The sequence below is a fragment of the Saccopteryx leptura genome, chromosome 1 (assembly GCF_036850995.1).
Source record: "Saccopteryx leptura isolate mSacLep1 chromosome 1, mSacLep1_pri_phased_curated, whole genome shotgun sequence".
Classification (NCBI taxonomy): Eukaryota; Metazoa; Chordata; class Mammalia; order Chiroptera; family Emballonuridae; genus Saccopteryx; species Saccopteryx leptura.
Window position 1 is genome coordinate 243349604 of NC_089503.1, and position 22192 is coordinate 243371795.

Genomic DNA, 22192 nt, shown 5'->3' on the forward strand with positions numbered 1-22192 from the left:
GCCCCACATGCCGAGTCCCCTCTGCTTTCCAGGACAGCAGAAACAGGTCATGGCAACCACCACCCTCAAAGACCCTGCATATACCCCACGCATCCTCTGTACCCACCTCCAGCCCCCATCTAAGGCTCACAGGCCATCCCCACGTCCGGGGCTCATTCCTTTGCCCTAAACATGACGGCACCCCAATCTCAAGAGCTCCACCACCTGGAGCTGGCAGGGGATCCCATTCTTTTCTTCACTCTGGGCACATGAGTCCAGTGTTCACTTCCCTCACCCCAGACCTTGCCAAGCTCTAAAGGACTATGGTGTATACCTCATTCCCCACTCATCACAGGCCCAGCAGAGGGGGAATGGCGAACTCTTGGTGCGAACACCAGGATCAGAGCCCCCAACCAGAGAAAACAGAATACAACCGGGCCACCCCCACTTTTCCCACAAAGCACAGTGTTACTAACACCCTGTTACTAACACCAGGGACAAAGCCCCTAACCAGAGAGGGCATCATGCAACATGGCTGAGCCTGCTTTTCCTACAGAACATCACTAACACCCCAAGAAAGACTGTCTATGAGCACATGAGACACTGTCAAAGGACCCACTGGAGTTTCATGAACCCCAGATTCAATCACATACACAAGCACCCTAGAAAGATAAAGGAAGGTCCAGCTCTATGCTTTGCCACCTGGCAAAGCTCTTGGAGCATCTTCACTTTGATGGAGCCCCCACAGTAAGGCCAGGGCTGTGTTGCAGCCACATGTGAGACCCCCTGCTGATCCCAGGATGAGGGACAGGAATCGGGGGGGGGGGGGGTTGGCAGGGCAGACACAAGCTGTCCCATCTTCCCAATGACCCCTTCTGCGTCAGGGTTCTGACTAGACCTGAGGACCCCTGTGAGAGCATCACAGCCTCCCTGGGGCCAGGGTAGAAATGTGTGTGATAACCAGGGACAGGCATGTAGAAGACAATGCATGTGAAGTTTTGCTCACAGCAGCAGCCTGGGCTACAGTGGAAATGCAGTGAACAGCACACTGCGTCAGGCCACCAGGAGCTGATCTACCTGGTAGATCTAGTGCTGCCTGGGAAAGGGTCAGGTCAGCTGAGAACCATCCTCAGTGGTCCAGCACAGGTGCCTCACTGATGCCAACCTCCCAAGAGAGGACAGAGGCCCCAAACATGAGTTAGGTTTCAGCCAGGCCCTGCTTCTCCACAAGCTATATCATCATGAATAGTACAAAGGGGTCAGGGCTACTTCCCTAGAAGGGCAAAAAAATGACTAGGAGAAGGGGTGAGGAGGGGTCCACAGTGAGACAGGAAGGGAAACTCAGGCTCTGAGACAGTCATGGAGCACATTCAGCCAAATGTCCAGGGAGAGGGGACCTAGGTCTAGGAAAGACAGGACTCAGATCCAGGGGAGGATAGGGAGACTCAGGTCTAGGGGAGGACAGGGTGACTTGGGTCTAGGGAATGACAGGGGTACTCAGGTCTAGGAGACAATATGTGGAAAAACGGGAATTCAGGTCCAGGGGAAAGGAAGGCAGGGACTTGGCACTCAGCAGCCCTCCTGGTCAGGAGCACCTGCCAGAGGTGGCAGGAGAAACTTATTTCCTTGGTTTGCTCAAACTAGATCTTCGGTCCACATGGCTAGGGCTAAGGGTGGGGTCAGGGCTGGGGGTCAGTGTCACAGCATACATAGGCCTTGGGCACTGACCCAACAGGCTGTGCAGGAGCCTTCTTTGGGAGAAGGAAAGTGACTTGGCAGAAGAGACTAGAATAAGACAACAAGCATGAAGGAGTGAGGTGGAAACCAGGGCTTTAGCTCTCAGCTCAGAGGAACCTCAGGAGCCTGGTGAATGGAGTCATGACCTCGTGTTGTAGGGTATAGAGTGCCATGTGCCCAGTCTCCTAAGTACTTTCCTGTTCCAAGGAGGCCATGGTGCTGTCCATCCAGCGGAGCAGGGTGGGCTGTGTCCTCACCTTGTTGGCCTGGATCAGGTGAAAGTTCTTCCCATGCACTCGGAAGCCATGCTCAAAGTTCCTGCACTCCTCCTCACTCCAAGCACAGAGCCCATCTGCAACCAGGAGGAGGTAGTGGCATCAGCAATGCCCAGACCAGGATAGCTGGCGAGGGTGGGGCAGGCAGGTAGGGCACTCACCTCGAATCACCTTCACATTGAACCGCAGTCTCCGCAGAGCCTCCTCCACATTGAAACTGCATTTCACCAGCTCATACAGCGCCTGAAAGAGCAAAAGCCTCTTCCCACCTGCTCACCAGCAGCAACAGCAGGAGCACTTACCCCAGCATTGAGGCAGTAATATGGGGGGCATCTAACCCCACCATCAGGGTGGGGATGGGGGGCACTCACACCACCATCACAAGAAGGAAGTTAGCAGCATTTACCCCACCATCAGAGAGGGGGTGAGGAGCAATAAAAGGGGGGGTGTACGCACTGTCAGGACAGGGATATTGGATTGGAGGGCATTTGCCTCATCATGGGGTGGTGATATGGGGGTGCTCACCCATCATCGGGGTAGCAGTTATCAGGGGCATTTACCCCATCGAGGCAGGGATGTTATGGGCATCTACATCACTATCAGGACAGGGACTCGGGGATGCTCACACCACCATCAGGGCAGCGATATTGAGGGCATTTATCGCACCATCAGGGTGGGTATATCGGGGGCATTTACCTCACCATTGAGGCGGGGACATGACATTTACACCATCTTACACCAATATTGGGACAGGGATATGGGGGTGTTTATATCACCATCAGGACGAGGACATCAGAGTGTTCACATCATCATCAGAACAGGGATATCAGGGAACATTTACTCTACCATCAGGGCTGGAATATAGTGGTGCTCACATCACCACTGGGGCAGTGATATGGGGGGGAGTGTTTACCCCACTATCAGGGCTAGGATATGGGGGTGCTTACACTGCCATCAGGAAAGGGATATGGGGGCGTTCATACCACCAAGCATGCTGCCTACCTGCTCACTATCTTTCACCATTTCTCCTTCTGGGAGCTGAGACCCGGCTGTCTCATGCCATCTCCGCTTGACTGCCCGGTACAGGAACTCCTCCACCTCCCTCTCAGGGAGGATGTTGGGGTCCCACAGCAGCTGGTCTTCGTTCTCATAGACTGTTTAGGAGGGCCAGGGTCAGCTGCGGGCACATGGTCCACGCCCACACCTTGAAGAGCGCATACTCCCTCCCCACAAGCATTCACCAGGCTGGCTGTCACAGCACCTCCAAAGGACAGCTGCTAATTTCCACATCTGGTTCTTGTGACCTGGGCTCATCCCTTCCACACCTCTCCAGGCGAGAAGGTGGTCAGGGAGCAACCAGGGTGAGAAGATGTAAGAGGCCAATGGGATGGTTCCCAGCCAGGAAACCCAAAGCAGCCTCCTGGAGGAAGTACCAACTAGCCTGGGATGAGGAAAGGGGGACTTCTGAGCATGGCCTTTGGGGAAGGAGTTGTAGGTAATGAGTTCAGGGAGAGCTAATCCGTTTGCAGTTTACAAGCCTTAAAAAATAAGAGTCCCAAGGGAGCGGAGTGAAGAGCCCAGACTTGAAGACAGCAGTGAAACCTGGGTCCCAGTGGTCTTGCTTATGCCACAACCACTCTAACCACAGCATCACACAGTCCACAGGAGTATACTTAGCCCAGGAAAGGGGAGCCCTGCCCCATGGCAGCAATGGGTGTCAGCCTCCAACTGGGGAAGGATGTGATGGGGAAGAAACAGAAAGGAGAGCTTAGGGCCAAGTCTAGGAAAGCCCAGCATTTCTTAATTATCCAAGGAAGAGTCACAGGGACCAAAAAATCAAACAATGCAAACAAAAAATCCAGTGTGGTAGCCAGAAAATGAAAAATACACTCAGGAAAACAGCTCCTGTGTTAGAATCTCTATGGTTGGAAAGCTGCCTGGGAACCAACAGCTCCTGGGTTAGTGCTGAGAACCACAGGGACAATGGACTCCATACTGACTCAAGTCCCAGCCTGGACCAGAGTGGTTGGCCTGAAAGGACAACAGGTCCCTCTCTGGAAAAAAATAACATCATCCCCAACCTTAGCCCTCCATCTACCGAACATGTGAATGTTTGAGGAAGACCGTGGAACAGAAGTCCACAAATGGATGGAAACCAGAGTTAGCAGACAGAACCTTAAAGAATCACATAGACTTTCCAGGAATGGAAAATACAACTTGGGAATTTATGAATCCATTGAACAACTCTAACAGCAACCTGGAGACAGCAGAAGACATAATTAGTGAAACTGAAAAGAATGCAAGAAAAATGAAAAAGGCAGCATCAAACTGAGTTTAAAGAGAACACAGTTGGGGATGGAAGACAGTCACATATATAACTGAGTCACAGAGAAATGGACAAAGAATGGGGCAAAAGAAAATCTGAAGAGACAATGGCCAAGAATTCTCCAAAACTGATGCATGACATGAAACTACAGACTCAAGAAATTCAGGATAAATATAAAGAAAACCACATCTGGGCACATCTGGTTAAAATGCTTGAAGACAAAAAATGTAATCAGCCTGCAGGGAAACAGCTAGCAAGTATTTCAACAGAAACAGTAAGACAGATGTCTGACTTTTCCACAGAAACAACAGATGCCAAAGACAATGGAATAAAATGGTTCACAAGTGAGAAGAAAAGCTGGCAAACCTAAAGATCTAAACCCGTGAAATTAGCCCTGGCCGGTTGGCTCAGCGGTAGAGCGTCGGCCTAGCGTGCGGAGGACCCGGGTTCGATTCCCGGCCAGGGCACACAGGAGAAGCGCCCATTTGCTTCTCCACCCCTCCGCTGTGCTTTCCTCTCTGTCTCTCTCTTCCCCTCCCGCAGCCAAGGCTCCATTGGAGCAAAGATGGCCCGGGCGCTGGGGATGGCTCTGTGGCCTCTGCCTCAGGCGCTAGAGTGGCTCTGGTCGCAACATGGCGACGCCCAGGATGGGCAGAGCATCGCCCCCTGGTGGGCAGAGCATCGCCCCTGGTGGGCGTGCCGGGTGGATCCCGGTCGGGCGCATGCGGGAGTCTGTCTGACTGTCTCTCCCTGTTTCCAGCTTCAGAAAAATGAAAGAAAAAAAAAAAAGAAAAAAAAAATAAATAAATAAAAATAAAAAAATAAACCCGTGAAATTACTCTTTGAAAGTGAAATCAAAGTTAAGACTTTCCAGACAAACAAAAGCTGAAAGAATTCACTGACATCACAAGAAATATTAAAGAGCAAGTTCTTAAGGTGGAAGGAAATGATCAATGGAAGCAGGAGGGAGTGAATAAACATGAGGAACATCTGCTGCTAAGCCACATTGTCACTGTGGCCTGTGTAGTCCCTAAAGAAGCAGACGCCATACTATAGGAGGGACAGATGAAGGAACTGGAATGCACTTGTCTAAAGCAGCGATTTTCAATCTTTTTCATCTCATGGCACACATAAACTACTAAAATTCTGCGGCACACCAAAAAAAATTTTTTTTGCCAATCTAACAAAAAAATAGGTATAATTTTGATTCATTCACACTGAAAAGTTATTTTTCTTTCTTTTCTTTAGAGAATGAGAGAGCAAGAGGGATAGACAGGAACAGACAGACAGAAAGGGAGATAAGCATCAACTCATAGTTGTGGCACTTTAGTTGCTCATTGATTGCTTTCTTTTATGTACCTTGACCAGGGGGCTCCAGCCAAGCCAGTGACCCCTTGCTCATGCCAGCAACCTTTGGGCTCAAGCCAGCAACCATGGGATCACATCTACGATCCCACGCTCAATCCAGCAACCCCATGCTTAAGCTAGATGAGCGCATGCTCAAGCCAACCTCGGTGTTTCAAACCTGGGTCATCAGCATCCCAGGCTGATGCTCTCTACCCACTGTGCCACTGCTGCCTGGTCAGACTGGATGGCTACTGTTGTACCGTATTGGCTGTTGTCACTTTTTTATTTGACAACCTAAGGGAAAAGAAGTTAGTGCCCCTGACTAAATAGTTAGGTATTGTATGTTTTGAAATTCTGTGGCACACTGGTTGAGAATCACTCATCTAAAGTAAAAAGGATAATCACTGAAAAGGTAATATGAAAATTAAACCTTATAAACTCAAAGAGGAAAAAGTAAAATAAAACTATTTGATTAATCAATAAGAAAATATAAAGGATAAAAGAACAGAAGGAGGAAGGAGATAACACCTAGAAGACGGTGACTTAACCCAACTGTTTCCACGATCACATGAAAAATAAGCCAAAATGTAACTGGACTAAATACTCTCTATTAAAAAGCAAATAAGTATCAGACTGGATAACAAAATTAGAACAAAAATATGCCATATATAGAAAATACACTACAAATATAAAAACACTGAAAGCAGCATTTATAAAACAGACTAAATACTGGCCATAAAACAAGGCTCAAGTAATTTCAAAGGACTGAAATCACAGAGTACGTTCTCCGCAATTCAACTAGAAATCAGTAACAGTAGGATAACCAGGAATTCCCCAATGTTTAGAAATTAAACAGAACGCTTCTAAGTTACCCACATCAGAGAAATTATCACAAGGTAAAATGGAGGATGACAAACTAAAATGAAATAAACTATGAAGAAAGAAATACAGACCCTGGTCAGTTAGCTCAGTCAGTTAGAGCATTGTACCAAAACACCAAGGTTGTGGGCCCGATCCCCGGTCAGAGCACATACAGGAAGCAATCAAAGAATGCACTACTAAGTGGAACAAATATGAATGCTTCCTCTCTCCCCGCTCCTCTGACTCTCTAAAATCAATCAATAAATTTTTTAAAATCTTTAAAAAATACTGGTAAAAGTAAAGGTCTATTAAATAGCAATCAAACAGAGAGAAGTCAGTAAGCCAAAAGTCAATTCTTTGAAAAAGGGTAATAAAAGTAACAAACCTCTAAAAAGACTGATCAAGAGGAAATAAAAAGAAAAAAATGCAAAAGATCAATATCAGGACTCAAATAGGGGACATCACTAGAGACCCCACAGACATTAAGAGTATTATTATCTTTTTTACAATAAAGTTAACTTATTAATATGATAAATACCTCAAAAATAAAAAGTATCAAAAAAAAAAACAACCCAGAGACTCTAGCTAGAACTATATTATTAAATATACTGAATCTGTAATTAGACATCTTCCACAAACATGAAATTAAAGTAAACCCCAGGCCCAGACAGCTTCACTAAGTAATTCTTCCAAACATATAAAAAAGAAATATTAACAATCTCACACAAATTCTCCCAGATGTTAGTAAAAGGCACTTCCCAGCATACTTGGTGACAGCAGCACACCTGACCCCAAAGCCTGGCAAGGACAAATACAAAGTAAAATGAGAAGCAGTGTCATAGCAACAGACAAACTAATTTTCAAACTTACATGGACGTGCAACAATACTTCAAGGCTGGAGGACCTATACCACCCCAGATCGTATGGACACAGAGTCCAGAAACAGCACACACATCACCAACAGTTGGTTTTCAACACAGGCACCACTGTGATTCAGTGGAGGAAAAATGACCTTTTCAATATGTGGTAGCAGAGAGACTGAATACTCATATGGGGGAAAATATGGACCCCAGACCCCAAACTCCAATCGTAAAACAAAAATCAAATTAAGTAACATCACAGCCTTAAATATAACAGGGAAAATAAAGAATATCTTCCAGACCTGCAGAGATACCAACAGCACACTCAGTGGGTTAAAATACAGATTGATAAGCTGAACTTTGGGAGAAAACATGCAGTGCACAGCACCCACACAGGACTGGCATCCACAACACAGGAGGAACCCCACAAATAAGAAAGACAACCCAATTTAAAAATGGGGAAAGGCCTTGAGCAGGCACTTTGCAAGAGATCCAAAATGGTCAATGGACATATTATTATTCATCAAAGAAATGCAAATGAAAGCCACCATGAGACATCACTCAACCCACCCAAAGGGCTAAAAGCAACAAGACACACAATATCAAGTGTCCACAGACCTAATGTAGGCCGCCATATGCTACCCAGCCGTCTATCCAGGAACCATGCATGTGTCCATTAAGACACACCTGAGGATGTTCATAACCCCAACTGCAGACGACCACAGTATCGACCAAAAGGAGAAGGGATGACCAATGAAGTAAATCCATACAGGGAACACAACAGCACACAAGATGCATACGCTGCATGCATGGATCTAATCTCATAGTATATAACACGAGTGAGAAGCCAACTCCCATCCCCACAGGACCAGAGACCTGCTCCCTGCAGGGAAGGCTTGGGGGACAGGACAAGGGCAGGACAGTCTCCATAGCTGGGCTCCAGACTAAGGCTGGCACAGGCTCTGGCCTTCTGAGGGTGTAGCTAAGGTGTGTGCACAGGTGCCTTTTTCAGGGGGAGGGTCCCAGGTGTAGTCAGATCCAGATTCACTTGCAGTGACCCTTGTGACCCTTCTCAGCTTTACTTTCCTGTCTCCCACTCATCCTTGACCCAAACTGCCTACAATAATATAGCAATCACATCCCAGACACCCATTCCCAGCCTCTGGCCCCAGGCCTTACTTTTAATGAGGGTCTCACCCCACCCCCAATCCCGGCTGCTGAATCAGCTGGGTAAAAGTCTCCTGAGCCAAGACTGCCAGCCCAGGGCCTACAGAGGCTTTGGGGCATGAAAAACAAGACGCAATAGGCAGATGGCTTCACATCCTGTTTTCTTCACCTTTAAATCGAGGTGACAATTCCTATCTCAAAGAACAGAGGCCGCTACACATTATAATGGGATCAAAACAAACATCAATTCCAGGCTGAGAGTACCCTGAGGGACAAAGGAGAGCAGAGGGACACTGGATTCTGGAAAACTCTGGGACAGGACACAGACAAGGTTAAAGTGTGGAAGAGCATGAGTGCCCACAGAACAAGTGTAAAGCCCTGAGCAGAAGGCAAGTCTCCCCCTGCTCACAGAGTGCTCTGCAAACCTGCTGCACAGCACAGGACGGGCACCTGACCCAAGCTGAGCATCTTGGATTCCCTCTGAGGATTTGGGAACTGGCTCTGGCTGGGTGTGCAGCAGGTGCCTTCTTGGCTGAAGTACGTTTTTGTATCTTCTCCCTGTCCCCACCATGATCCAAACCCCACTTACTCTTTTCACCATGGCGGTTCAAGTGCAGGTTGCTGAGGTCAGCTTGGAACTGAGGCCCCACCATGATCTCCTGCAAAGGCAAAGGCCCAGGAAAGTCAGGACAGTTGGGAGGCCAGCCACTGCCCAGAGCCCAGGACTGTGTTAGCCTGTGCAATTTTCCCGCAGATGCCAAGTCCTCTGGTCTGAGAACAGCAGGCAGCGACCTGGGTGTGTGTGGGTGTGTAAACGCTGAGTCTCCCATCTACTTGTACACCTGTTCAGTATAACCAGTCATGAGGCAAGGGGGTGAGGCCCAAGGGCCCAGGTGTCCTGGTGCTCAGTCCAGAGCACCCAGGGCAAGAACTTAGGGCCACATCCCTGGGCCAGCTGATGCCACTGCTCAAGTCACAACACTGCAGTCAAGTCCCAGCAGAGCCCACCCTTCAGAAGTCATCCATTTGTCTCTACTCCCAGATGAGGCAAAGGCCCAAGCTACAGGTACCACAGGGTCAGGGCCACGCACCTTCTTACATTTGTTGGCAGGAAGAGGGTCCTCCTCCGTGTCAGATGAGGTGGAAGAGTCCAGCTCTTTGTCTGGCCCAGTCAGGAAGCGTGCTTTGGGAAAAAGGGAGCAGGTGAGACACATCCATGGCACTGGATGGCCCCTAAGGATACCGCATCTGGGGTCTTCACACTGCTGCAGTCTCCACTCCACTCTCCATCCACCTGATCCCCACACCATGCTACTCCTGAGAAGAAGCACGTCCCAGGCCCTGGCCAGATGTCAGGTGCACAATGAGCAAAGGAGTGGGGACTTGCTGCCAGCTGTGAGACCCCTGCAACTCCTTCTGCCAGGACACTTCCCCCGTATTTGACAGGCTTTTGTCTACAGGAGCCAACACATTCCCTTCTCCTATAAACCAAAGCCACTCAGTCTCAGCTCACAGGCCAGGGAGATGGGAACTCCAAAGGGGCTTGGATCAAGAACAGTACACCCCAGAGGCACCAGACATCTGTGCACAAGTTCTTTGCTCCCAGTAGCTCAGGGCCCCTTTATTTGCATAACTAGAGCCTAGTTCAACCCAACCCAAATGGAAGAGCAGGCAGGACACCTACGTCCACTCTGGCTGGGGAAAAGGTCAGAGGCCTCGTGGGAGGTCACAGATGGGGTGAGGTCATCAGCAGAGGACTGTGTTTCTTCCTCTTCTTCCCCTGAAAGCAAATCCTTCGCTATCTGTTCCTTTTAATAAAAAGTAAAGAACATTTTTGCAATTTGTTTTAACAATCTTAAGATAACACCAAAAACAACAGCGACACAACTTGATGGACCTCCCTCTGGGAGTGGCAAGGGCTCATGTGGGGCTGTTCTTCCCACTCTGCAGATGAGACCAGGCACCAGGCACCAGCCTGGGTGTGTGTGGCTCCCGAGCCCACAGCCCTAAAATCTGGAAAGGGAAATCACCTACACCTGGCTGGGGACAGTCAGAGCCCCCAGTCACTGCTCTCTCTCCATGCACATTTGGTTTTCAATTTCAGTAATAAAGCCCTCCTCCTGGAACCACCCCAACCTGGTCAGGACCTGGAGGGTCAAAGCCTCACTGGTTCTCCTCCTTCCCAGCTGTGTTTCTCCAAGCCAGTCTCCACTCTGCCCCTCCTTCGGCCAGAGGTCAGGCTCTCTCTCTCAGCCCTCTCCCTGTGGCCACTCTAACCCTGGTGGGCAGCCACAGCCAGCTGCATCAGCTATGACTCTGGGGAGCAGTAGAATAGGCCCTCTAAAAAGTTGTCCAGGCCTCACACTTACTGACAGCACTTCTGCTTTTCCCAGGCCTTCCTTCATGCCTGCCCTCCCTAAATCTTCCCACCAGTTCCAGGAAAAGACCCCACTCACCTTATCCAGGGTCATGTCCGGGAGATTGCCTGTGGCATCGCTGCCCTCACTCTCCCGTTCCAAGATGGGGTCTGATGTCTCATAGCCATAGAGGGCAAGCAGCTCATCAAGGGGCATATCACTGCTCTGAGGGGAAACAGGGCTGTCAGGAGGGGCTGCTCTAGGGGTTCTGCTCCTCCCAACCCTCTCAGAGTCCCACTGGCCACCACAACCAGGGCCAATTTGTCACATTTATAGGAACTCACCCCAGCCAGACTCCAGGCCTACTCCTTCACCTGAAGACTCCCTTACAACCCCCAGGAGAGGCACAGATGAGACATCAGAGCCCAGAGAGATCAGGTTAAGTGCCCCAGGTCACCAGCCTTGAAGAGTCGAGCCAGGACTGGCCTCAGTCCATACTGCACTGCCAAAAGCTTCCCTGCTCAAACCAGTTCAGACTTGATTCCAGGAAAGCAAGAATGGCACACTATCTGGAAATCTATCACAACTCAGGACATCAACCAACCAAGAGGGCAAAGACATATGACTGTCTGGATAAATGTAGGAAAGGCATCTGGTAAAATCCAACATCCACCTGTGATTTTACAAAGCCCTCAGTACACTGAGTAAAGAAATGGATGTCCCATCAGTGTAACAGAGATGCTGTCAGCCCTCACTGGTCAACCATGCATGACCAGAGCAATCCTATCACACTCAGAGCTGGAAGGCAGTACTGGCAACACTTGAGCTGCTCCCACTCTTTTGACATTTCAAGGCCCCCAACAGGATAAGAAACAGAAATGAGCATTTAACTACTGGGAAGGAAGAGACAAAAATTGTCACTACCTTCCTCTCCAGTATTGCTTTCAAATCACTTTCTCACCCTCCTGTAAACCTTCACTCCTCTGAGGCCAGCGCCTTCTAACCACTCTGTCCTGACCCCAGGGCTCACTGTCAGCCCTTTGAGCATTCCCTCTCATTCTCTCAGGAGTCAGCACCTGCCACTCTGCCTCCCAACTCCTGCCCTGCACCTCGTGCTGGGACTTCCATTACTGTGGAAGACCACCCAGCCTTCTCTGAGCCCTTCCTCTCAGGGGCATTCCCCCAGCCAAACCAAGTTCTCAGAGGATGCAGGATGGAAAACATTCATTTTGCCCATCACAGTTTCTCACTACACATTTGTGGGAGGGGTTCACACAGTGGTCCATAGCTGGCCAGTTTCCTGGGACCTTCACAAACTGCGATGCCATTACTCTTGTCTCCTACTATACTGGCACTTGCACTGATGGAGCAGTCAGTGGTCTGTGCACAGTGCCCTGTGGTGGAGGCAGGAGCACTAAGTGTGTGCATCGCCAGTGCATGTTCCCTACTGTTACCCACTCAGTTTCAAAAGATGCCAGTTTCACTGAAGAATATCCTGTTTAAGATTATTGATTTTATTAACTTTCACCCTGAGCAAATGTCATTTAATATTCTGTGTGAGGAAACAGGAAGCATGTAGGAAATACCTGACACATCTCTAAGTGAGGCAGGGACTGTTAAAAAATGCACTTGTAACTGTGAAGTTGTGAAGTGAGCAAATTGCCTTCGTCACATGGTATCATCTTTACTTAAAAACTTGGCGGGCAGACAACCACAGTCTGTCAGCCAATACCAGGCAGACAGCCTCTCAGACACGAACTGAGTGGACCGTTACTTCCAAAGTAATGACTGTGGCTGCTGTGAGAGAAAAACAAGCTTTTAAGCCAGGGGTCCCCAAACTTTTTACACAGGGGGCCAGTTCACTGTCCCTCAGACTGTTGGAGGGCTGGACTATAAAAAAAACTATGAACAAATCCCTATGCACACTGCACATATCTTATTTTAGTATATGTGCTGCCGAAGCGAGCACATGCACATATCTTATTTTAAAGTAAAAAAACAAAATGGGAACAAATACAATATTTAAAATAAAGAACAAGTAAATTTAAATCAACAAACTGACCAGTATTTCAATGGGAACTATGGGCCTGCTTTTGGCTAATGAGATGGTCAATGTCTGGTTCCATATTTGTCACTGCCAGCCGTAACAAGTGATATGACGCGCTTCTGGAGCCGTGCTGTGTGCATCCCGCGTCACTGGAAGTAGTACTGTACGTGAGCGATGCCATGCTTTGTGGCGCCACCACATACAGTACTCCAGGAGCACAGGATGCATCCAATGAAAGAAGTGCCCTTTCCGGAAGTGCGGCGGGGGCCGGATAAATGGCCTCAGGGAGCCGCATGCGGCCCGTGGGCCGTAGTTTGGGGACCCCTGTTTTAAGCAAAAAACTCTGATTTTGGAAAACATGGAGCTGACAATTTGGACCTCATAAGAGTCCCACAGCCTCTGGAAAGGTAATACGAAATGGAAGTGTTTCTGCTTTTACCTAGGATGTTACAGTCTTTCTTTTTCTTAGTCAGTTTTAAAGAAAATCAAGATCTAGGCCCTGGCCGGTTGGCTCAGTGGATAGAGCATTGGCCCAGCCTAAGGATGCCCCAGGTTCGATTTCTGGTCAGGGCACAGGTGAGAAGCGACCATTTACTTCTCTTCCCCTCTGTTTTCCCCTTCTTCTCTTCCCTTCCTGCAGCCAGTGGCTCAATTAGCTCGAGCATGGGCCCGGGGCGCTGAGGATAGCTTGGTTGATTTGAGCAACAGGCCCAGATGGGGGAGTTGCTGGGTGGATCCCGGTCGGGGCACATGCAGGAAGGAGTCTGTCTCACTATCTCCCCTCCTCTCAATTAAAAGGAAAAAAAAATCTAGATCTAGGTATTTAGCTAGTAAATAGCTGATTAGGTTTGAGAGTTTTGAGAAGTTTTAAACTCATGTGAAACTTTTCAAAGTGGTTTTTTCTTCTTTGAATAGACATTTGCTTTTGTTATAAGACCAAATTGGCAACAAGTGATCCATGACACCAAGCTAAACAAATGCCCTGTGGTTGGTCCTTAAAAAAAAGATCCCAGCCTGACCTGGGGTGGCGCAGTGGATCAAGCGTTGACCTGGAATGCTGAGGTCGCCGGTTCAAAACCCTGGGCTTGCCTGGTCAAGGCACATATGGGAGTTGATGCTTCCTGCTCCTCCCCCTTCTCTCTCTCTCTCTGTCTATCTGTCTGTCTCTCTCTCTCTCTTCTCTAAAATGAATAAATAAAAATAATTAAAAAATAAAAAAAATCCTCAATTAAAAAAAAAATCCCAAATACTTAAAAGAGATCTAAAAAAAATAAGTGTTGAGACTATTATAGACTTTAGGTTTGTGTCCCCTCCCCAAATTCATATGTTGGGTTCCTAATCCCCAACCTGACTGACTGTATTTGGAGATGGGCCTCTATGGAATTACTTAAAGTTAAATGGGGTTTTGAGGTGGGCCCTGATCCCCGATCTGATAGGGGAACTTTTCCCCTCCAGGTGTGGACCTGGTAAGAATGCAGTGTCTGCACACCAGGAACGGACTCCCCACAAGCAGTCCTCTGAGACCCTGATCTGGGACTTCTGGCCTCCAGAACTATGAGAAAACAAATGCCTGGTGTTTAAGACCCCTGATCTATGGTGTTAACAAATGGGTGTTTTTAGATTTTACACAGGGTAGGGCTAAAGTAGGTTTAGAGTTGTGAGTATGCAAAAATACAGTGTTTATTCTGTATTTATTAATAATTGTATTATTTGTTTTATAACTTATAAACCTACTTTTGTTTACCCCTGTATTGTAAACTCTGTCAACATGTGAAAGATCTACATGTCAAGGGACCAGGATTTTATAAACATGTCCCCAGTACAGAGGTGACTAGATCACACCTGGGTTAAGATCCACACCAAGGTCAAGACCATTGGATTGTGACACAGCCACAATGGAAGGCTCACTAGATGTGGCTTCAGAATCCACTCTGCAATCATCCTTTACGAAATGACTAGTGGCTGAATTTTGGTCCAGCATCAAAGAACAACCCCAACTATCTGAAAAGGTTGTTAAATACTCCGCCCCGGTTTTCAGGAACAAATCTGCATGACAGATTCACACTTCAACCAGAAGTATACATCACAACAAACTCACATTTGCCTAAAACAGCAGCTGGAATCTCTTAGCTGTTCCTGCATTCAGAGATTTACAAAAATTTAAAACTAATCTACTCTTGCCTTAATTATTTTTTGTTTTATAAAAGTTATTTTTCATTTTCATAAAAACCTGTTATTTCTAACAATGGGTTTACTGCATATATTGCATCAACAAAACTGCTTAAGACACTCAATACCTTTTTTTTTTTTTTTTTTTTTACAGAGACAGAGATAGACAGGGACAGACAGACAGGAACGGAGAGAGATGAGAAGCATCAATCATTAGTTTTTCGTTGCACGTTGCAACACCTTAGTTGTTCATTGATTGCTTTCTCATATGTGCCTTGACCGTGGGCCTTCAGCAGACCGAGTAACCCCTTGCTCGAGCCAGCGACCTTGGGCTCAAGCTTTCAGCAGACCGAGTAACCCCTTGCTCGAGCCAGCGACCTTGGGCTCAAGCTTTCAGCAGACCGAGTAACCCCTTGCTCGAGCCAGCGACCTTGGGCTCAAGCTGGTGAGCTTTTGCTCAAACCAGATGAGCCCGCATTCAAGCTGGCGACCTCGGGGTCTCGAACCTGGGTCTTCCGCATCCCAGGCCGACGCTCTATCCACTGCGCCACCACCTGGTCAGGCAATACTCAATAACTTTTAAAAGGACAAAAGGGCTCTTAGGTTAAAAAGTTTAAGAAGGTACATTTCATGTGCAGCCACCCCACTGGTCTAGAGCCCTAGAGCCCCTTAAAGGCAAGACCATGTCTGGCCTGTCCCCTGTGATCTCATCTGCCAGTATAGAACCTGGAACTTTGCAAACAGATGTGTAAGCAGAACTTGTCATTGCAGAATCCAAGCAGCATGTAAACCAATTTAGCCAAAAGAAGAAACCGTGGAGCTTGCCCAGCAGGGCTCCACTCACATGAGGTAGCAGGCGTTCCCAAACTACAGCCCGGCCGCCGCATGCAGCCCCCTGAGGCCATTTATCCGGCCCCCCACCGCACTTCCGGAAGGGCCACCTCTTTCAATGGTGGTCAGTGAGAGGAGCACTGTATGTGGCGGCCCTCCAACGGTCTGAGGGACAGTGAACTGGCCCTCTGTGTAAAAAGTTTGGGGACCCCTGAAGAGGTCTCAGCTCAGCCAAGTACCTGGGAGATGAAGTCCTTGTCCAGCTCCTCCTCAGGCTGCTCTGGGGGTCTTGCAGCCCCTTCACACTCCTCCCGGATGCCGTAGTTCTGTGACAGGATCTCTGCAAGGTTAAACTGCTGGTCTGCAGAGCCCATGGACACACCTATAGAGGGGACACCACATGCATGAACTCCTCACCCTACCTGTCCCCCCATCATCACACTGAGACTGAAGATGGTTAGGGTAGAGAAACCAAAAGTGGTCAAACTGCCAGCAGGGACAAAGCCCACGGTGTGTGGCCATGTGTGCATATGTGTACATGCATGCATGAAAGGCTGTATGCCTACATGTGTGCATGCAGCTGTGTAAGTTTGTACAATGTGTGTATATGTATACATATGTGTGTGCACAGCTGTATGTGCCTACATACATGACATGTTCATCTAAATATAGTTTGGCTGTGTGTGCACAAGTGTAAGGCCATGTGTGTGCACGTATTCGTGTGCGCATTATGAGGCTATGTGCATATGTAAGACTGTGTGGGTATGAGGCTGCATGTCTGTACATGCCAGAGGTCAGCAATGTCAGTCTACCATGTGGGAACTTCCAACAGAAGGACTCCTGACAGAAGAACACACCTAGCCTACTGCACACGAATTCTGGGCATCTTAGAAATGTGTATACTTGGGAGACCTGTGGTCTCCCTTACCACAGACACTTGCAAGGGTCTGGGGAGAGAGCAAATGAACAAGGAACAGATAAGCCCCAGGTGAGTCCACATGAATACAGCACAGAGACTCAACAGAGCTGCCTCCACACCTTGTCCCTGCTGCCTGCATGGCTTGGCCAAGGCACTCAGCTCCAGAAACACAGGGATGGCACTATACACCCACCTCCGTGACTCAATGCATGCATAATGTAGGGTGAATGTCAATGAATAGTGCACAGCAGGCCCAACAAAGGCTAGTCCCGTTTTTCTCCCTCAGCAGGGCCACAGCAGTATCCCATGCACAGCCCAATGGGTGGTAGATGTTACCAGATTTTGGGTTTTCCCAAAAGAGCCAGGATGTGTTCACTGCCCTCTCTCCATGACTGCTCTTCAGTAAGTTGAATTTTATAAGCAAACAAACAAAAAATAGCTGGTTCTCAATCAACCCAAACCAGGGAGCCATGAATACCAAGGCTGGTCCTCCATGTGGGCCCAAAGCACAAAGCAGCAGGAGGAGTTGCAGGGGCCAGGTGGGAAGGGGCAAGCAGCCAGCCTAGGGATGGTGCCCACCCAGCACCCATTCCACCTCCCTCAGCCCCCACTTTTCCTTCAGTCTTGGTGCAGGCACAGCAGGACCCCCACTAACCCCTGGACGAGACACTCTGGTCCTCCCCTGGATAGCCCAATCTCCACTACAAACTGGGAAACAGAGTCCTGGCCACTCTGTCTGCACCTGTCCCTGAACTTGAGGGGCTAGCACACTATCTCTGTCTCACCAGGTTGAGCAAGGTTCTGTTTCTGCCTGACCAGGCAGTGGCGCAGTAGATAGAGCATCGGACTGGGATGCAGAGGACCCAGGTTCGAGACCCCGAGCTCACCAGCTTGAGCGTGGGCTCATCTGGTTTGAGCAAAAGCTCACCAGCTGGGACCCAAGGTCACTGGTTTGAGGAAGGGGTTACTCGGTCTGCTGAAGGCCCACGGTCAAGGCACATAAGAGAAAGCAATCAATGAACGTCACAACGAAAAACTGATGATTGATGCTTCTCATCTCTCTCCGTTCCTGTCTGTCTGTCCCTATCTATCCCTCTCTCTTTCTCTCTGTCTCTGTAAAAAATAAATAAATAAATAAATAAATAAGATACTTAAAAAAAAAAAAAGGTTCTGTTTCTTACAACTGCAGTGGCCCTGACGGCCCTGGGCAGGAGGAAGGTAGGGGCAAGGGAGGCACCTGCTGTTGCCGGCAATCCAGGCTCCCCAGTGCACAGGCTGTGAGTGATGCAGGAGATCACTTGAGGGCTCTGCCTCTCCAGAGAGGAGGCCTGTGAAGGAGAAGAGGCAGTGTTAGCTCAGCCAGCCCAGAACCCACCAAGAACAAGCACAGATCAGAGCTTGGCTCCACAGGTGGCCTTGGGAAGTGGCCTCATCTGGACTCCCGGGGTTAACACATGCAAGCTGCCTCCAAGAGCTGAGGACGAACACCAAGAGTGGGATCAGGGTGCAGCTGCTAGAGGTTACTGCCCTGCTCCTAAGTCAAGCACAAGGAGGATGCACAGACGCAGCCTCACACAGCAGCTCCAGAACCTTGAAACGTTAATGTCCTCATCTCCTGGTGGAAAAACAGCATCAACTGGGGATTGTGATGAGCCTGGCGTAGCTAGTAGCTAACAGCAGTGATCACCCACCAGGACACGGGGACAAGGTAACCCAGGCCCACACACAGCCCTATTGCACACACCCAACAGGCAATCACTGACAGCTGTGTCTAACACAATGACCCATTTCACAAGGGTCCCAGCCTTCAAAAGGCAAAACAGCCGGACTGGTGGTTCCGCCATGGATAGAGCATCAACCTGGGACACTGAGGTCCCAGGTTCAAGGCACCGAGGTTGACAGCTTGAGCACAGGCTCACCAGCTGGAGCATGAGATCACCCACTGAAGCAGCTTAAGTCTAAAGTTCACTGGTTTGAGCCCAGGGTCACTGGCTTGAGCAAGGGGTCACTGGCTCAGCTGGAGGCCCCCAACCCCCATCAAGGCAAATATGAGATACAATCAATGAACAACTAAAGAGATGTACGTCTACAAGTTGATGCTTCTCATTTCTCTCCCTTTCTGTCCCTTTCTCCAAAAAAAAAAAAAAAAAAAAAAAGACAAAATAGCCACTTTGGGGAAATCTGGCAATTCCTCTAAAAGTAAACATGGAGTTATCAAGTGACCCAGCATTTAATTCTACTCCTAGGTACATACCCAAGAGAACTAAAAACATACATCCATACTAAACACGCATGTTTGCAGTAGCATGATTTACAAAGGCCAAAAGGTAAAACAACCCCAAAATCCTTCAGCAGATGAATGTCCATCCACACACCAGACTACCACTCAACCACAAAAAGAAGTGGAACACTGTCAAATAGATAAACCTTGAAAACATGACACTCAGTGAGAGAAGCCAGAATCAAAAAGCCACACAGTGTGTGATTCTATTTATGTGAAATGTCCAGAACAGGCACATATTACAGAGACAGAAAGTAGATTCATGGTTGTCAGGGGCTGGGGAGGAGATGAACTGACTGCTTATGTGGATGGGGCTTCCTTTTGGGGTGATGAAAATGTCCTAGAACTAAATAAAAGCAACAGTTTCAAAACTCTGTGAACATATTATAAACTACTGAATTAAGTACGGTAAAATCGGTATATTTTACCTGGCCTGTGGTGGCTCAGGGATAATGCATTGACCTAGAATGCTGAGGTCACTGGTCAAAAACCCTGGGCTTGCCGGTCAAGGCACATATGACAAGCAATCAATGAACAACTAAAGTGAAGCAACTATGAGTTGATACTTCTCACTCTACCCACTCTCTGTAATATCAATAAAAATCTTTAAGAGAAATAGATAAATAAATTGGTATATTTTAGTGGTATAAAGAAATATCTTAAAATTTTTAAAAGGCCAACAAACTAGGAATAGAACAACCTGCTCATAAAAAACCTCCTGATGAAATCCAATAACAACTCTTAGTGGTGAGAGGCTGAATGCCTCTGACCCCAGGCACATGACAGGATACCCACCCTCACGTCTGTTCAACATAGCACTGAAGTTCTAGTCAGGACAAGAAAATAGAAGAAAAGGAATCCAAAATGGAGAGAAGTGAAGCTATTTCTTTTTGCAGATGAAATAATCTAGCACAGAAGATACTGATGAATCCACTAAAAATAATCTAAATTAATAAATGAGTTCAGTAAGGTAGCACATTACAAGATCAGAATATAAAAATCAATTTTTTGCCTGACCAGGCGGCGGCACAGTGGATAGTGTCAGACTGGAACGCGGAAGACCCAGGTTCGAAACCCCAAGGTCGCAGGTTTGAGCACGGGCTCACCCAACTTGAGCGAGGGGTCGCTGGCTTGAAGCCCAAGATCGCTGGCTTGAGCAAGGGGTCATTCACTCTGCTGTAGCTTCCCCCTCCCCCCTTCCATCAAGGCACATAGGAGAAAGCAATCACTGAACAACCTTAAGGAGCTGCAACAAAGAATTGATGCTTCTCATCTCTCTCTCCCTTCCTGTCTGTCCCTATTTGTCCCTTTCTCTGACTCTGTCAAAAAAAAAAATCTATTTTTTATTCCCATGTACTAGCAATTAACAACCCAAAAAGGAAATTAAGAAAATAATTCCAGGCCCTGGCTGGTTGGCTCAGTGGTAAAGTTGTCAGCCTGGTGTGTGGAAGTCCCGGGTTCAATTCCCGGCAAGGGCACACAGGAGAAGCGCCCATCTGCTTCTCCACCCTTCCCCCTCTCCTTCCTCTCTGTCTCTCTCTTCCCCTCCTGCAGCCAAGGCTCCATTGGAGCAAAGTTGGCCCAGGCGCTGAGAATGGCTCCGTGGCCTCCACCTCAAGCACTAGAATGGCTCCGGTTGCAATGGAGCAATGCCCCAGGCGGGCAGAGCATTGCTCCCTGGTGAGCTTACTACGTGGATCCTGGTTGAGCGCATGTGGGAACCTGTCTATCTGCCTCCCTGCTTCTCACTTAAGAAAAATACAAAAAAAAAAATCAATAATAATAATAATTCCATTTACAATAGTATCTTAAAGAATAAAATACTTAGGAATAAATTTAACAAAAGAAGTTCAAAACTTATACTCTAGTCCTGGCAGGATAGCTCGGTTGGTTAGACTAGCATCATCCCAAAGCACAGAGGTTGCCAATTCGATCCCCAGTCAGGGCACATACAGGAACAAATGTTCTTATCTATCTCTCTCTCTCTCTCTCTCTCTCTCTCTCTCTCTCTCTCTCTCCCCCCCCTCTCAAATCAATTTTAAAAAAATCAAATAAATATTAAAAAAAACAACTTATACTCTAAAAAGTGCAAAACATGTTGAAAGAAAGATCTAAAGTGGAAAGACATCCTATATCCATGGTTCAAGGACCGTTAAGATGTCAATACTCCCCAACTGATCTACAGATTCAATGCAGTGCCTATTGAAATCTCAGCTGCCTTCTATGCAGACCCTGACAAACAAGATTCCAAAAATAATACAGCCTGACTAGGCAGTCGCACAGTGGATAGAGCATTGGCCTGGGATGCCAGTGAGGACTCAAGTCCAAAACCCTGAGGTCACCAGCTTGAGAGTGGGCCTATCCAGCTTGAGCATGGGCTCACCTGGCTTGAGCATGGACTCACCAGCTTGAGCACGAACTCACCAGCTTGAGCATGGACTCACTAGCTTGGGCATAGGGTCACCGGTTTGAGCATGGGATCATAGACATGACCCCCATGATCACTAGCTTGAGCCCAAAGGTTACTGGCTTGAGCAAGGGGTCACTGGCTCAGCTGGACCCCCCCCCCCCAGTCAAGGCACATATGAGAAAGCAATCAATGAACAACTAAAGTGGTGCAACTACGTGTTAATGCTTCTCACCTCCCTCCCTTCCTGTCTGTATGGCACTGTCTGTCAGTCTGTGTTTTTCTCCTTCACTAAAAAGAAGAAAATAAATTCTAGGGGCTCAAAATAGCCAAAACAACCTTGAAAGAGACTACTTCCTGATTTCAAAATTACTACAAAGCTACAGTAATCAAAGCAGTATGGTACTGGCATAAAGCTGGGCATTTAAATTAATTAAGAATCCAAAAATACGCCCACACATTTAGAATCAACTGAATTTTGACAAAGGTGACAAAACAATTCAGTGGGGAATAAACAGTCTTTTCAACAATGACGCTAGGACAACTGGATATCCACATCCAAAAGAACAAAGCTGAACATCTATCTCACACTATATATAAAAATTAACTCAAAATACAGTAGATCAAAG

The 22192-nt window shown here is 47.8% G+C and overlaps 1 protein-coding gene across 3 annotated transcripts in view; it reads right to left on the reverse strand.

Moving 5' to 3' along the window:
• MIER2 (MIER family member 2) overlaps positions 1-22192 on the reverse strand; it is a 33487-nt gene that overhangs the window by 3771 nt on the left and 7524 nt on the right. For all 3 annotated transcript variants that reach the window (XR_010746116.1, XR_010746117.1, XM_066341665.1), the window contains exons 2-10: positions 18113-18203; positions 16196-16338; positions 11009-11134; positions 10237-10360; positions 9644-9735; positions 9142-9211; positions 2994-3145; positions 2153-2234; positions 1974-2068 (exon numbers count right to left, since the gene is read on the reverse strand). Coding sequence is in view for 1 of the 3 variants with exons in the window: in XM_066341665.1 (XP_066197762.1) it covers positions 1974-2068; positions 2153-2234; positions 2994-3145; positions 9142-9211; positions 9644-9735; positions 10237-10360; positions 11009-11134; positions 16196-16338; positions 18113-18203 (975 nt within the window). In the remaining 2 variants the exon portion in view is untranslated. The remainder of the gene's footprint in view (positions 1-1973; positions 2069-2152; positions 2235-2993; positions 3146-9141; positions 9212-9643; positions 9736-10236; positions 10361-11008; positions 11135-16195; positions 16339-18112; positions 18204-22192) is intronic.